The sequence below is a fragment of the Capsicum annuum genome, chromosome 9 (assembly GCF_002878395.1).
Source record: "Capsicum annuum cultivar UCD-10X-F1 chromosome 9, UCD10Xv1.1, whole genome shotgun sequence".
NCBI lineage: Eukaryota > Viridiplantae > Streptophyta > Magnoliopsida > Solanales > Solanaceae > Capsicum > Capsicum annuum.
The window spans coordinates 203868178-203886036 of NC_061119.1; the positions used below are offsets into that span (position 1 = coordinate 203868178).

Sequence of the window (17859 nt, forward strand, 5' to 3'; positions counted from 1 at the left end):
TTTATAATTTATTTTAATAAATGCAACGGATAGCGTCGCAATTTATTTAAAAATAATAATTATTATTTTTTTGAAAAGTGACGTAGTCCGTCGATTTTTAAATTTAATTTTTATTAAAAGCGACGGACAACGTTGCTATAATTTTTATTTTTTAAAATATTAATTCTAGAAAAGCGACGCTATCCGTCGTAATTTGTAATTATTTTTAACTTTTCTTTTTTTTACAAAAAGCGACTGATAACGTCGCTTTTGTTAAAATAAAATAAAAATTAATTATTTAAAAAGCAACGAATATCATCGATATTTAATATATTTTTAATTTAATAATACATAAATAATATTTATATTTTAAAAAAATAAATTAAAGATATAATTTTTTAAAAAGCGACGCCAACGTCGAAATTTGGCAGGAAAGTGAAGTAAAGTTTTAGTCCCCGCATATTAGGGCAACGACAGACCCATTTCTTTCCTTTTCTCTCTCTTAGGTACTGCTCCATTCTTGATGTCAATTGTTGAGTTGGAATTTCTTTGAAGCCCCTGTAGTTGAAAGAAGTGTGCTTTTAGCCCCTAAGTTGAAGATGATAGTTATTTTTGTTATGTCTTGCATTAGTTGATGAAGTAAGTGGAATGTGGGTTTCAGCTGAGGAGGAAATATTGACTTAGTTTTACTTGTTTCTGCAAAGTTGCAATTTTTGAGAAATTAGTAAGAAGACGAGTTCATCGACTAGTCCAAAGAAAAGTGATGGAGGAAGTACTGGACTAGTTCAAAGTTGCAATTATCGTTTCGTTTTTGAGACTGAAAAAAGAGCTTCTGGAAATACTGGGCAGCATAGTCAATGGGTTTGCTTTGCCTCTAAAAGAAGAACACAAGCTTTTTCTTGTCCGGACATTGATTCCCTGCAAGTTATCTGATGAAAGCTCAACAAACATACATTTTACAGATTAACACTACTTAATTTGGGAGTTTTAGGATCTTCGAATCTCTTGATTAACTTATAGAATGACTTTCTTGATATAAACCTTTTTGACTTTCTTGAGCTGATTACATGTAAGTTTGTTTATGCATTCTCAACATTCTTTAATAAAAGGTAGAGATAAAATGTACTGTAGCTTTGGGGACAACAAATTTGTTCAAAAGTTTGATTTATTTCCTAAGTTCCAATGACACTTAACTCACGCTACCAGAAATAGCCACCTGTTAGATTTAGACAATGATATAGCTTCTCAAGTTAATTTTATGTTTGATTATTTGCGCCTTTGGTGGTTAAGGTATTCTGTGAACTAGGAAAAACAAACTCAAATTGTGACTTTGATATTCTGTAAAATTAAGATTTTTTACTTTATTTGTGATATAATATTTCCATTATGAATAGGTTGGGTTGCTATTTCTTGAAATAAAGGTTGGTTGCTATTTTTCGACGATCTCTTGCCTCTTTCTCTTCAAATTAGGCCAAACAAAGGTAAGTTTATTTCTCTCTATTTTCTTATAGTAAAGTCTTTATATGTAATGTAATGGTGGGATTATTTGCTATAGGAGGCTTCTGAAGCCATAGGTTTTGTGATGATTATATGGTGTGAGAGGGACATGCGATGCCTCTACGTATTAGATTTATTAAATTTATTGAATTATCTGACTTCTATTATAATTGAGAATGTGAACTAGCGATTAGAAAATGGTTAAATGTAGTCACTTGAAATGTGAAGTTATGTTTTGAAAATGCTGAAGTGTAGTTACTTGAAATTGTGAACTTGTGACTTGAAAATGCTTAAGTGTAGCTACTTGAAACGTGAAGTTAATGACTTGAAAATTCTTAAGTGTAGTTACTTGAAATTGTGAACTTGTGACTTGAAAATGCTTAAGTGTAGCTACTTGAAATGTGAAGTTAATGACTTGAAAATGCTCAAGTGTAGTTACTTGAAATTGTGAACTTGTGACTTGAAAATGGTTTAGTGGAGCTACTTGAAATTGTGACTTTGTGACTTAAAAATGGTTAAGTGTAGCTACTTAAAATGTGAAGTTAATGTCTTGAAAATGCTTTTAGTTACCTGAAATTGTGACTTTGTGACTTAAAAATGGTTTAAGTGTAGCTACTTGAAATGTGAAGTTAATGAGTTGAAAATGCTTAAGTATAGTTACTTGAAATTGTGAAATTATGACTTAAAAATGCTTAAGTGTAGCTACTTGAAATGTGAAGTTAATGACTTGATTTTTATATGCTTTAATGTAAAGTTGCTTATTATTGAATATATATATTTTTGTAGATGGATCATCGTTTGTGGATGTATGATATGGACTATGAAAATGTTGGTGGTTTAAAATCCCAATATCTTGATGGCGTTAGAGGTTTTATTGATCATGCGATGTCACTAGATCTATTTCAAAAAAATGGAGTGGTTAGGTGTCCTTGTAGTTCATGTAGGTGCTTGAAGTTTTTTCAACCAGATATAGTTATGACTCATCTCTATCGTAATGGATTTAAGCCAAGATATTTTGTGTGGGTCGATCACGGAGAGATAGATGGTTTAAATGGTATATTTTATAATTCGTTGCTTGTGGATGAATATGATATGCTTGTGCATGGTCGACATGCTAGAGCTCAACATAGGGTGCAACACGATAGGGTACAACATGGGGATAGGATTTATGAAATGGTCAATGATGCTTTTGGTATTGGGGATGGGACGGAACCCGAACAAAATTTAAAAGAAGATCCCAATGAAGAAGCAAGAGGTTTCTATCAACAATTAGAAAAGGCTAGTCACCCACTATGTGAAGGGAGTCTGCATTCTGCTTTATCTGTTGCAGTTAGATTAATGAGTATCAAATCTGATTGGAATATTGCTCAAGCTGCTATGGACTCTATGGTCGGTCTTTTGGGTGAACTAGTAAATCCAGAGTTGAACATACCTCAGAATTTTTATCAAGCAAAGAAATTGGTTTCCAAGTTGGGATTGTCATATAGTAGAATCCATTGTTGTATAAATGGTTGTATGTTGTTCTATAAGAATGATGCTGAATTAGAAAATTGTAAGTTTTGTGGACATGGTCGTTATAAGTGGACTCCCGGTGGAAAGATGGTTTCTATTAAGGCGATGAACTATTTACCTCTTATACCTAGGCTAAAGAGGTTGTATGCTTCGATGAAATCTTCCCCACACATGAAATGGCACCATGAAAATAGAAGGCCACTGGGTATCTTGTCATCCATCAAATGGAGAGGCTTGGAAGCATTTCGATAAAACTTATCCTGATTTTGCTAGTGAACCAAGAAATGTTAGATTGGGGATGTGTGCAGATGGTTTCACACTATTCTCTAATTCTAGCACACCTTATTCTTGTTGGCCTGTATTTATTACTCCATATAATCTCCCACCTAAAATGTGCATGACAAGTCCCTACATATTTCTAAGTTGTATTATTCCAGGTCCCCGCAATCCAAAAAGTTTGATCGATGTATATCTCCAGCCATTGATAGATGAATTACTACAATTATGGCATGATAGTGTAGTGACACATGATATATCAACTAAGCAGAATTTTGTTATTCGTGCCAATTTAATGTGGACTATTAGCGATTGTCCTGCATATGGGATGTTGTCTGGTTGGATGACTGCTGGAAAGTTAGCTTGCCCATATTGCATGGAAAATAGTAAAGCATTCACTTTAAAGTATGGTCGAAAAAATTCTTGGTTTGATTGTCACCGCCAGTTCTTATCAATGGACCACGAGTTTAAAAGGATGAAAAATGCGTTCAGAAAGAATAAGATTGAGAATGATTCGCCACTTCCATTACTATCAGGACATCAGATTTGGGAGAGAGTTTGTAATTTGCTAAAGTTACAGATGGTCCACCTTCTAGACTTCCTGGATATGGTGTTGAATATAGTTGGACCAAATAAAACATATTTTGGGAGTTGCCATATTTGGGGGACAATAAACTAAGACATAATCTTGATTCGATGCACATTGAAAAAAATTATTTTGATAATTTATTCAACACAGTCATGTATGTTAAGGGCAAGACAAAAGATAATTCAAAAGTTAGAATGGATATAAAGGAGTATTGCAAGAGAAAGGAATTGTGGTTGAAGGAAAAAGAAAATGTTAAATTGTTTAAGCCCAAGGGCAGTTTTTCATTCACATTAGATGAGAAATGGGAAATATGTGAGTGGGTTAAAAATTTGAGTATGCCCGAGGGCTATGCTTCGAATTTAGGAAAACAAGCGGATATGGAAGAAGGGAAGTTGATTGGTATGAAAAGCCATGATTGTCACGTTTTTATGGAAACCTTGATTCCTATCGCATTTAGCCACCTTCCTGAGAGGATATGGAAACCAATCACAGTGATAAGTTTGTTCTTCAAAGATTTGTGTTCGGAAAAGTTGTTAGAGAGTAGTTTGGACAGAATGGAGCAGAATATTCCTATCATCACTACTAAGTTGGTGAAGATCTTTCCATGTGGCTTTTTTGATGTGATGGAGCATCTTTCAATTCACCTCGTAGAAGAGGCACGTCTTGGAGGCCCAGTTCAAATGAGGTGGATGTATCCAGGAGAGAGGTAAATTTTTTAAAATGAATGCCATCATTTTCTTAAAAGAATTACTTTTATCTACCTAAGATAAAATTATGCAGGAAAATTGGCGAGTGCAAACAAACTATTAAGCAAAGGGAAAAGATTGAAGGATCAAGTTGTGAAGCTTATCTTGCAAAAGAAACTGCTTATTTTTGTTCATACTACTTTGGGGATGAAGTGCCATGCAAGAGAAATAGGTCCAATCGTAATGATGAAGGTGATGGTGATCCTATGTTTCCACTTATATCGATTTTTAACAATTCGGGTAAAGGATCTAAAAGTTATTGTACGTGAGCCCTCACTGGGATGGAAAGAAAATCTATTGTCACACATGTTTTGCTCAATTGTTCAGAGATTCAATCATATCTTGAGTAAGTGTTAATGATGTTATCAAAATTATATTAAGAAGTTTAGGACAATTCACTAATAAAAAAATCTTAATGATGTATACTTGACAGTTTATTCATTGGGAAATGGGGTAATGATGCCATATATTCGAGGTTTTCCGATTGGCTGGAAGAATACGTCAGTATGATAGATCATATGTGCATTTACTAAAATTATATATAGGTCATTTAATAAAATTTATATTTTGATTTAACGATATGTAGGTTTTGGATGAACATAGTATCGTCGAACATTTGCCATTGGTGAGAGATTATATTTGGTCCTGCAACTCAAATTCGGACAATGAATAAATATTGTGTGAACGGATTCAAGTTTCAAATCGAGAAAGTTTCTAAGTATAAGAAAACTAATAACGGCATCGTGTGTGTTGAAGGTGATGTCGACGGTAATGGTCAAATCATTGAATATTTTGGTGTCATACAAGAGATAATAGAAGTCAGGTACCCTGGTTGGCAAAAAAAAGATAATTCTATTTCGGTGCAAGTGGTTTGATCCATCACATAGAGGTACCAGGGTGAATCAACAACATAATATAATTGAAGTTAAGCACACGAGGTAATATAATCTCTATGATCCCTTTATCATTGCACAAAATGCCAGGCAGGTATATTATGCTACATATCCATTGCGCAGAGATAAAGCGAATTGGTGGGTGGTTATAAAGACTAAGCTTGTGGGGAGAATTGAGATTGAGAATGTGTCAGATGTGTGGCATACCAGAACGAAGTCGCAATTGTTGATCAAATAGTGGATGATGAGTTGGAAAACAATCTCAAACATCCTCAACGCATACTAGAAGAAGTTTCTGATGATGAGATCATTGACATTGCAAATACTGCAGAAGAAATAGATGAGGGAAATGAATCATTCTGGGAGGACGAATGGGACCATGAAAATGAAACAACGGATGAGGAAGAATGGGAGAATGATGGAAATGAAACAAGCGATGTGGAAGATTGAGAGAATATAGATTAACTTGTTAGTTTTTTATGAAGGAGGAGGTGGTGGCGGCAGCTACTACAAGTGTGGTGAAGAAGGGCACTTTGCTCATGAATGCAATAGTGGTGGTCGTTGATCATTGCTGAAACCCTCTATGCTTTTATTTTTAAGTTAAAAGTTATGATTTCCGGTGCTTTATCTGTAGTGTTATATCGGATATCAGATTTGGTTTCTTTTTATATCCTTACTTTCTAGTTTAAGTAGTTAGTAGTATTATCTTGAAGCTTTTTGACAATGAGGAGTCTTATTTTTGTTGTTGATGCAAGGGATATCAAGATCTGTATTTATTGGTGTTTGTGTTGGTCTCTCTTTCAATAATGTAGATTTATTAACAGTAGTCAGTTCTATGATCTTCTTTTCTGCTGTGCATGTATAGTACACATGCTTTATGTTATGAAGCAAATGCAAAAGTGATTCACACACGATATGATGCGAGAGGGGCGTGAAACTAGTTCTGGTCATTGTGCAAATTCATCAGTTTCTGCATTTTTAATCCTTGATATATATTGTTTTCAATTTGTACCTTATCCTGTTATTCTGAGCCCATTCATATCCTTGTGAAACCATGGAAGAACTCATCTGCTGATGAGCAATTAGGAATTACATAATGGAGGTGGGGGTTACTCCCGGTTGGTGATTTTTCCACATTTTCCGATCAAAGAATGAAAATGTTAACAGCTGATAGGTTATTTCTTGATGCCAATCGAAGGCACTAAGTTCATGTGATAGATCCTTGGCACGGGAGCTGTATTTGTTTTCACCAGAGTTGTGTGTTTGGGGAACAAGCCTCCTTAAATGTCCTCCTTCCAGACCCATATTATTCTTTTTTCTTTTCTCTCAATCATCGCTCCCTGTTTTGCCTCTTAAAAAGTTCAACTCCTATATGAATCATTGACATACTTAGTAAAATCCCATAAAATCCCATAAGTGAGGTCTAGAAAGGGTGGAGTGTACGTAGATTTTACCACTACACAAAGAAATAAATGCATTATTGAGCAGGGGTTAATGTAAAGGTCGAACGATGTTGGATACAATAGGGACATGGGACTAAAGCTTAAATTACTTTGTTTTCCCTCTCTTCAATGAACACAAATGGAGCTAGTTGGCTTTAGACTAACAGGTTAATAGATTCAACATAAATTACATTTATACTTTTTAGAGTGGCACTATCTAGAGAATGCAATTGTCATTGCAGACATGCTAGAACTGCTCGTTGGAGATTAAAATTTGTGTTGCACGGCAATTCTAGATCTACTATGAAATTGTTGATACATTGCAGTCTAGAGATTTTAATCTCACTTTGTAAATTTGCAATGTTTATGCAATATCGCATGAAATTGTGCTGTAAAAAGAACCAATATCATCCTCACAATTAACTATTCTAAAACTTAAACATATATTGTCTTCACTTCATTGCTACAGATAAGAGAAACAATCACTGCCACTCCAAAACCTAATACAAGGAAATTATATAGGACTATACACAAGACCAGTATAAATGTATTATTGCATCACAACCTTCAAATCTTTATAACCTACTGCAATCTTCAAACACCACAACTTTCATGAGCCCTGATAATATTACAAAACTTCAGCATAGCTGTATTTTACTGTCAAGATTCCTACTATACACATACTAGGAGATGAGAAACTAATGCAGAAGCTAACGAAGCTTATTCTGAGAAACAGCCTGGCATAATTCATCCTCATAAAACAAAACTCTATTAGAACCCAAGGGATTTCGTACCCATTTGATGGTTGTTGAAAAGGACCATTGTGTGTGATTTACAACTTTGTGTTGATGCTTTGCTTTCTGTTGGAAGAGGGAGACATCGGGTATTCGATTTTATGGCAAAAAGTTGGAAATTATGGCCCTTTCTTGAGTTATGCTTGTTTTGACTTTAAGCTTTTATTAAAGTTTATTGCAATGTTTTTTTATGCTGTTGTTGAATATGCTTTATTCGCTGGATTAAAATTGAGTGGTTGTGTCTCTTTGTGAATGGTGAAGGAATAAACTTTGATTCTTTTTTTCTCATAGTTGTATAGGTAATTGATTAAATACTGTTGCTCCATAATTTTGAAAGCAAGTTTTGATGTTTAATTGTTTATACCATTTTGTGTGTGAGAAATTTATTGTTAGTTCAATGAGAGTTTGAATGCCAGCCCAGTGAAAGTAATAATTTTAGTGCTACAGTACCATTAGGCCGAAGCACTGTTAGCCATAGTAGCATGTTCTGCACTTTTTCGGGGCTAATGTACATAATCTAACTATTGTACAAGTCAAAATTTCTTGGATACTAATGTACATGATCTAAAGATTTGACTGCAGCAAAACTGACTTTAGAATCAAGGCCTACCAGTTTTTGTTCGTTTGTGTCTTGATTACCTATCTCTACCAGTCTCTTGGACGGCGCCAAGCATTCTACACTGTATCTTGCCATTTGCCTTTCGATTTGGGAGGTGATGTTGTTCTGTTACACATGATAGCATCAACTTTGGTCCAAGATAAAGAGGGCCTCGAATTTTAACCTAAACCATGATAAAACTAATCGGGGCAAATGCAAAAGCATGCTGCATCTTGCAAAGATTATGGTCCATTCACTGCTGTTGAAAAGAAAAGAAACAATAGAATTTGAAAGATTTGCTTCTACTTTAACCAACACTGCCCTGTGTCTCTATGTCTCTATTTGCAATTATCCTGATGAGATTAACTTTGCCCAGATGTTGCAATCCTTTTGTCCCCTTTCCTCTTTCAATCCAAAACATTTAAGAAAATAACATACTGGAAACCAGAAAAAGAGAATCATTTACTTGCCTGCTGGTCTAGATCACTTTGCTTTTTCGAATTCCATTTTTAAGGAAAACGACACAAAAAAAGAAACACTGTTTGGTAGGTCACAAACAGAAAGTTCTTCACCTCCAAAATGCTTCACCTCAGCCATATTAATTTGACACACTCATACCATATCCTTAGAATATTCTCTTCCAAGATAAAGAATACACAATGATAGTATTATTATACACAATAGCTGAGAGGATACGGAGGGTTAAAAACAATAGCTTATCCTGTATAATATGTTCAAGTAACATGAATTCACTATGTTCTGTATCAGCAATCAGGTATTGTTTTCAGAAAAAAGCTGGATGTTCTCTGCTACTTTAAAAAATCAGAAATTATTGTTTCAGCAGTAGTCTTATAAGCAGTAGGTAGTTTAATGTAATCTTGCATACAGATGCTATCCGGTGGTAGCGGTGATCGGCCTGGTCCTGATAAGAATTCGAAGTCAACTACTAAAAAGAAATCTAGGACGCCAATAAATCCTGATGATATTCCTGGTCGACTTTCTTCACAGCCAAAGATGCACACTTCTTTTTCAGGGAGGTCTTATGTCCCACTTGGCACTGGTAATCCTGTAGATTATCATGGTCCCAGAAAGCAGCGATCGGTGTGCACTTCTTATGCTCCACATACTTTCAGGCCTCCTACAGATATAGGGACTTCGAGATTATCACCTGGTACTCCATCCCCTCGCTATTCATCCCCCCACCTCTCAAGATTGCGGCTTGCGGCTGAGAGACAGCTCTGACTCCAATGCACAGACATCTACTTCCCTCAGTTACCGAACGTTGGGTACTCCCGAGAGTAGCATCTGCATTTGGATCTGCACCTCCACCTCCACCTGTAGCAGATGATACTAATGCACATTTGATTGGTCTCATTCCTGGAGATAAGGACAGTCTTGGTAGAGTCTTCATCGAGCCTGATGGATCTACGTAAGTTTATTTTTTCATTCATAAGTTTATTTTTTCATTAATAAAATATTCATGCTTACATATTTATTTTGTTACTTCAACACTGTCACGTGACATGAGGTACAGCTTTGCAGTAAGTGCTGTCGAGGGATTCTTTTGATGTACTAGATCGTTTTTGTAGACAATTAAATTAGAGAAGGATTTGTTCACTAGATAACAACAACAACAACAACATATAAGTGCTAAGTGCTTTACATATTTATTTTGTTCTTTTACAGGTGCCATCCCGCATCAAAAGAAGTTAATAAGGCAGTAAGGGAGAGCGTTAGGAGGCTTTTTTCACAACCTTGGCACAGTTGGTCGGAGATTCCAGAAGACCATAGACAAGCCATGTTTGAAGAGTTCAAGGTATACTACATTTAATCATTATTTAGTTAACTTTAATAGTAAATATATATTTGTATATGCGTGTATATATGTATCATATAACACTACTCAATTTTTTCTTGATTGAAAAAGCACAATAGAGTTATATCCACTATTTTTTAGAGGAATGTTGGTGCAACGCTACGCAACTGGCTTGAACGTGTTAGACGTACAGGCAATGTTGCACAATGGATTCTCAAAGACGTATATGATGATTTGTGTATTTATTGGGAATCTCCTGAATATAAGGCACTCTCTGAGCAAAATAAGAAAGCTAGAGCCAGTTTAAAAGGTGGCTCATTGCGCACCGGAGGTGCAAAGAGTGTCGTGGTCATAGTTTGAGAAATGGTAAGTAGTAACCTTAGGTTTTAATTTATGTGTTTATATAAAGTTCATTAAATATTACTCAATTACGCTTATTTACCTTTTTGTTTGTAGGAGAAGAACTTGGGTCGCGAACCAACTCAACTTGAGGTCTTCTGACGAACACATCTGAAGAAAAAGACGATGAATCGGACCCGAATGTGTGGGTTGAGCGCAGGGATGAAAATGTCAATGTAAGACTTTTATTTATATTTTACTCTGTTATACTTTTATATTGAATTAGCTATATCATTCTCCTATTGGCTACCTTTTGTTATCGACTAGCAAGTAGCCCGTATAGTTCTTAAGGTTCCAAGGATTTGGTTTTTGGTTATTTGGGTGTTTTTAGTTTTGGTACATATATGTAAAGATTTCATTTTTATTGTATTAGATACATATATATCGCTTTTTGGGCTGCTCACCACTGGTGTTTTTACCTGGTGCAATGAATAAGAAACAGAAGAGTAAGTCATGAATACCACTTTGATGGAATCAACATTGCCATTTGCAATATGTAAGAGTTGATTTCTTGGATGGTCGCTCAACTAATAGTTATTATTGCATAAAGTCACTTTTTTGTGTAAAAAAATTGGAATCATGACCAAAGGTGACTTTCGGAGATAATAACTATTAGTTGAGTGACAATCTGAGAATTCAAACCCAGTAATGTGACTGAATGGAAGGTCCACTAGACTCGCGCCTCATTTGACATATAAAAAGATATACAGAATCAATACAAACACTAATCATGTACCTCCCTTATACCTATTCAATAATATGCTGTTGAAACGACTTCCTGGAAGAGCTTTATGGACCTAAATTGCAACACTGACGGTATAAGAAAGACAACTAGATTGATGACCGGGAACTAGAACTTGAGAGGTTGAAGAAAAGCAAGCTTACAGCGGACAAAATGTCCTTAAGTGGAGGAAATTCATCCCAAGAATATGCATGAGGCTGGTATCCACTATAAACTAGTTGTGGCAATCCTTCACTTGCCACATAACAACTATCTCTGGGCTGTAGAAATATTATGAATGTTATCAATCTGTTTTTCCCCATAGGAACATGTGGTATAGATTGTTATGAAATGTAATATTTAGCATTTATATTAGTAAAGGGGAAAATTACACACTAAAAGAGAGTACCCACAACAGCACTTTCATGAAATACACACTAAAGGGGAGTAAAGGAACAACATTATCACTTTGAACGGCTCCGTCATGAGCACAGATTAATTTATTCACACATTAAAAAGGAAAGAAACAACATTTTGAATTTGAATGGTCAGTCATGGGTAGATGAACAACATTATCACTTTGAACGGCCCCGTCATGAGCCAGTAAACATTGCCGTTTGCATTAATGGCTATTTCAACACCATTAATGGCTACTGCTAAGCCAGTAATCTATATCAGCTGCAAAGTTTTTATTTTTTTTAATAGATTTAAAGCTTGTAACTTTTATGATGATGATGGTAAAGGTGGATTCTTTAATGTTGGGTTTGATTCAGATTAACTTTAAAGGGCAACAAGGGTGGTTCTTGGGGTTGTTTGTATCTCAAATGTATTGATGTTCATGCTTTGATGCAGGGTGGATTACTTCTGATTTATATGTGTACTGTTTACTTTTTTCTTTCTTTAAGGATGTTAAGCTTTTATTGCTGGGATCTTGAATTAATTGAAGCCTGAAAAAGGGTATCCATGATATTTAATGAACTACTACTGTTTGCTCATTTTTGTTAAGAAAGTATAAAATTCTTCTGTTTTACTGTCTTAATGTACTATTTTGTATGTCTTGATTTTTCTACTATTTTCTTGAGCTATTTCATTGGATACTTGATTCATCTTCTGTGTTTGGGGATGGTTATGTTCATTTTCAAAGATTTGATTTTTGGTTTCCTGGTTATAATTTTCATCTTATTTCATTTATCTTTTTTTTTATTCAATCTATAAGCAAAAAATATTAAAGTTTACGTTATATTTCACCTTACTTGGTAATAGTAAAATTTTCTAATGTGTCTTTTTTAATATGCAGCATGAATATATACGCTACTTGTCTGAATTTGGTTCAACTGAGCCTACAAAGGAGGAATCAAATAAAATTTAGACCGAAAAAGTGGCGGGAGGAAAAAAAAAAAGGGGGGGGGGGGGGGAACCTATGGGTTTGGTTCTCGAAATGAGTTACGATGTCTTCGTGCTGGATGGGCTCAGCAGATTACAAATCTTTCACGTGCCTTCGCACAGTCCGTTGCTCAAAATGAAGTCATGAGCAAGACTGTCGAGGAACTCAAGAAACAAGTGGTTAGCATGAGTCGTCGTCGTCACCGTTCTCCATCTCCCGATTCAAGTAGCAAAGAAGAAACTGAAAGTGATGAGTTTGTTGACACTGCTCCTTAGTGTTAGTTTGATTTGCTTCTAAACTTTTTTTAGACATTAATTCTTGAACTTAACTTTTAACTTTTGAATTAAGAAGCTTAAAGACTCAAGTGTTTTGAATGTTTTTGAATTACCTGTTAAGTGTTTTTGAATATTGGATAAGTGTTTCGGATGTTGTTGAAGCGTTGATGATTTGAATTACTCAAATGTTTTGATGATGTAGTTCGTTGTATGATTAGTAATGTGTGTTGCATGACGTATATATTAAATTGTATTTATTTGGCAGGTGGGATATAGAAAATACAAATATTTGCATTCCTAAAAAATGCAGAAAAGCGACGGACATGGTCTCTTCTGTCCGTCGCTTTTTTTAAATACATTTCCAGAAATGCGACGCTTTTTAAATGAGTAATTTTTTAAAAAGATAAAGGATGATGATCGTCGTTTTTTTATTCATCATGAAGAATAGAAAGCGACGATCAACGTCAGTTTTTTAATCATTATGAAGAACAAAAGCGACAACCAACGTCTCTTTTAAAAAAAAATATTTTATTTTTCTCAAATTACGATGGACAATGTCATTTTTTTTTTGGAAAAATTATTATTATTTTATTAATGAAACGACAATGTTCATCACATGAAGAACAAAAAATGACGCACAACATCGCTTTTTCACAAAATAATTAATTTTTTTTTTCATAAAAGCGACGCTGTCCGTCGTAATAAAAAAGACGCATGCCGTCGTTTTCAAAAAACAAAGCCCCTTTTTGAGACGGAAAAAAAAAAAAGCAAGCGATGCTGATCGTCGCTTTTTAGCATTTTTTTTAGTAGTGATAGACGATAAATCAGACGACAAAGAAAATAATACTAAAATCATAATATTATTATATGATTTGGCCAATTGATCTATATATTAAAAATTAATATTATTGAAAAGCATAAAAACTATGGGAGAAGTCTCCCCTAAACAAGACTTTTTAAGGACTACATTGTGGATACTACTATGTTATGGTATGAGAAGGGTCTTCTATTTACAGAGTTCCAAAATCTTTCCTCCAAGAAAGAGGTTAACCAATATGGAAAAGAATTATATTTTTTTCTTTTTAAAAAAAGTAAAAGTATTTTATGGTTACTTTTATTTTTTTTCTTATAAGAAAAAGTAAAACTTAATTTTGGTAAGAAAATCGGGACAAAAACTCTAATAAATCTTTCCTTTTTGGCTTGATTTTCTTCACTTGATCTGCCTTCTTCACATCTTTGTTCTTTATTCTTCAAATAGTCTTCATCATTGTTGTTTGACATGCTTAAAAATGAAGCTTTTGATTAAAAAATATATTAGCCCTTTCTGGTTAAAAATATTAGAGCATTTTTGTAGGGTTTAAAGTGAGCTTTATTTTCAAATATGTGACAACAGGATTATTAAAAATATGTTAACAATAGTTTCCACATGTAGTTTTTGGACATATATCTTCATTATCATCAAATTAGTTGCAACTTTGATCTCAATATGTCCTCAATCTGAACCATTGGGCCATTGAACCATAAGTTCTGATACCACTTGTTGGGTTCGAAATCAAGAGGGCATCATGCAGAAGCTATTAGATTGCAAATCAGATAGATGATATATCAGACGACAAAGAAAATAATACTAAAAACATAATATTATTATATGATTTGACCAATTGATTTATATATTAAAAACTAATATTATTTAAAAGCATAAAAACTATGGGAGAAGTCTCCCACTTTTTAAGGACTACATTTTGGATGCTATTGTGTTATGATATCAGAAGGGGGTCTTCCATTTGTAGAGTTCCAAAACATTTCCTGCAAGAAAGAAGTTAGCCAACTATGGAAAAGAATTATATTTCCTTTTAGGAAAAGTAAAAGTATTTCTAGTTACTTTTATTTTTCTTACAAGAAATAAAACTTAATTTTAGTAAGAAAATCAGAGTAAAAACCATAACATGTTGTACACTTGAAACTAGAAAAGTAAAATATTTTTTTTTAAATATGCTTTAATTGGAATATATATGTATATTTTTTGTTTAATCATTAATAAATAAGTTCTTCGACTAATTCGAATTTACACTGTATAAGACGAAGAAGAGTTTTTCTTATCGAAATGTTCTTCGACCTTCTTTTCGGGTTGCTCCATTATTGCTGAGAGGTAATGGTTATAGATATTATTCCTTTTATCCAAAATACCTGTTGTTTTTTGCGTTGTGAGAGTTAATTTAATTAATTTTATTAAATTAAATTAATATTTCAAAATTAAATTTAGTTATTCAAAAACTATACGAGATGTACTCTAAATTGTAACTTTCCTCCGATTAATATGGTGAAATGCTTATTAAAATTCATATAAGTTGAATCTCAAAATGCAAAAATGTGACCCCTATTTTGAAATGAATGAGTTATTATATTCTAATATATTCAAAATTTCGTTTACATAATTTGAATTAGCTTTTGCGCACCTCGACTAAATTCACGAAATTCCTGTCAGAATAGATTAGATCATGAGATAAATGGAAATAATTACTTAATGTGTTGTTCTCTCTGATGGGATAAGAACCTCAAAACTCAGATTTTCAACTCATTTTATTGACCGTTAGGTCACATGTCAAGATTATATTGATATTTCCTTGATTTTTCTTCCAAAGTTTTATGGATAAAAAATCTACAATTCCACGTGAATCACTCCCTCAATTATAAGAACTTTCTGTCCTATTGTAAAATGAAATATATGTGAACATCCTCCTCCATATTTAATTAGTGATTTTGAATTTAATCAAATTAATAAATTTTAAATATTTAATATTATATTTTACGTAGGTCGTTATCCATGAGAGCCTTCTAAAGTTGACATCAACTTTTAGTTAGATTGTTTAATGAGGTCTTGTTTATTCTAAACATCTTTATGTAGGTCCCGCCGTATCATTTTGATACGAAGATCTTTGATGAGTTCTACCTTTCTGATGTATATGAAATTATAGTGTTGTTATATATATGGTGATAGATTTTGGTGAATTTGCGCCAATTTGTGAAAATAGGAGGATATGTAATTAACATTGTTAAGAAAAATAATTTAGTAAATTGGTTTGAGTTTTAACTAATTAGTTACAAACGGGTACGTTTGTTCTTTGTTTCAAAAATAGAAATTTTCTTTTTTCGAATTTCTTATTAGGAGAACTTTTTCGACTAAACGTTGCGAGAAAAGTTGTTCACTACTGAAAAACATTTCACATAAAATACTTTTCAAATAAAATTTTCAACATTGTACTAACATATATAAATATTAATGATGGTTAATTCAACTTAGAAATAGTGATCTTAGTATTGATAAAAAGAATTTCATTTTTTCAACCAATATAAGAGTTATGTTCGAATGGTTGGACCCTCCATCCTTAATCAGAGATTCAAGTTCAGTGGGTATGAAAAGAATCACGTTGGAAGAGTTACCCTCAAAATAGGCTATGCAGCGCACATACTGAATATAGGGTAAAAACTTACACGCACCCGGTGTATACACCAAACTAATGTTCTTTACCATAGTTATGTAATTAAATTAAGTAAAATACATATTGATTAACCATGGTTAAGTAACATGAACTTTAAATTCAGTCACATCACAGTACACGCACCCGGTGTATACACCAAGCCAATACATGCATGTCATGTGTTTGAATTTAAAGTTCATGTTACTTAATCATGATTAATCAATATGTATTTTACTTAATTTAATTACATAACCATGGTAAAGAACATTAGTTTGGTGTATACACAAGGTGCGTGTAAGTTTTTACCCTATAATCGAGTTTCAATATGGATATCAGACACCAGATGAAAAACAACAACAAAAAAGAGTGATATATTAGAAGTGGGGAGTAAACAAACTCAAAATTATTCTTGACAAAAATATAATATTGTCTGTTCTATATTAAGGCTGCATTTATTCTTTTTTAAGATTCAAACGTCTAAATCTGAATGCACATTTGAATGATTAAGATGTTGTCTCTAGATCTGAAAACTAAATGATTAAGATTGTTTGTTTTTCAACATCTGAATGTGCAAAAAAACTTATTTGCATATATAATAAAATAAAAAATACAATTCAAATAAAAAATTAATTATATATTAGAAAAGTATAAAATTTCATACAACAAAATTATTATTTGATTGAGAAAAAACATTTGTATTTGTTAGTGATAGTGGAGATAGTTTATAATGGTGGTTGCGGTGACAATGATTGATGTTAGTGATTGATAATGTTGGTGGTGATAGTTGTGATGATTGGTATTGTAGTGACTGTTATGATGGTGACGATTGATGGTGGTGGTAGTGGTTGTGATGTGACGTTGCTTGATGTTAGTAGTTTGAGGTGTTGATTGTGTTGGTTGAAACATGAATGCATGATGATTCACGATATATTGGTGCTAGTTGGAGATGTTTGTTGTGATGATGAAGATGGTTGTTAGTAGAGACAAATTATAACGATGGTAGTGGTTGAAGTGATGGTAGAGATGGCGTTACTAATGACAATGGTGATGGCGGCCGAAGAATGTGTGGAGGTTGTGATGTATTAGTGGTAGTTAGTGGTGGTGCTAGGTGTGATAGATGAGTTGGTCGCTAGTAGAGATTGGCCAGTACTGGTTGATGATGGTGGTGCTATTGACGGCGGTAGTGGCGGTAAATATAATTAGAATAATAGAGGTAGTAGGTGTGGTAGCGGTTGACAATAGTGGTTGATAATGATATTTGTTGTCAATGGTGGTTGCCATGGTGGAGGTGGATGGTGGTGGTTGACAATGGTGGCGGTGACAGAGATGGTTAGCGGTGGTGACTGGTGATTATGAATAGAGTGGTGAATACTATCCAACACCATAGATCTGAATGATTAAGACATACTCGGACCTATTAAGAGCTAAAATTTTAACAAAAAGCAAATGCACTTAATGG

At 33.7% G+C, this 17859-nt stretch overlaps 1 protein-coding gene across 18 annotated transcripts; it reads left to right on the top strand.

Annotated features, from left to right (window-relative positions):
- The first annotated feature begins 410 nt into the window (after positions 1-410).
- On the top strand, positions 411-13101 carry LOC107841925. Of its 18 annotated transcripts, none has more exons than XR_007044543.1 (7): positions 411-1048; positions 1374-1460; positions 9215-9755; positions 10013-10142; positions 10254-10508; positions 10599-10717; positions 12560-13101. XR_007044543.1 is itself a non-coding variant. In XM_047396449.1 (7 exons), the coding sequence occupies exons 3-5, from the start codon at positions 9574-9576 to the stop codon at positions 10500-10502; spliced, it is 531 nt and encodes a 176-aa protein (XP_047252405.1). In that variant the 5' UTR covers positions 418-485; positions 1374-1460; positions 9215-9573; the 3' UTR covers positions 10503-10508; positions 10599-10717; positions 12560-13101. The 18 variants fall into 18 exon arrangements, 11 of the variants coding, with proteins under 11 accessions (XP_047252405.1, XP_047252407.1, XP_047252404.1 ...); XR_007044542.1 differs by having other exon boundaries at positions 416-485; positions 9360-9755; XM_047396449.1 differs by having other exon boundaries at positions 418-485; positions 10284-10508.
- Positions 13102-17859: the final 4758 nt, after the last annotated feature.

Coding starts and splice junctions, on each gene's coding strand:
- LOC107841925 (XM_047396441.1), top strand. CDS start 2,263: ATGGATCATCGTTTGTGGATGTATGATATGGACTATGAAAATGTTGGT.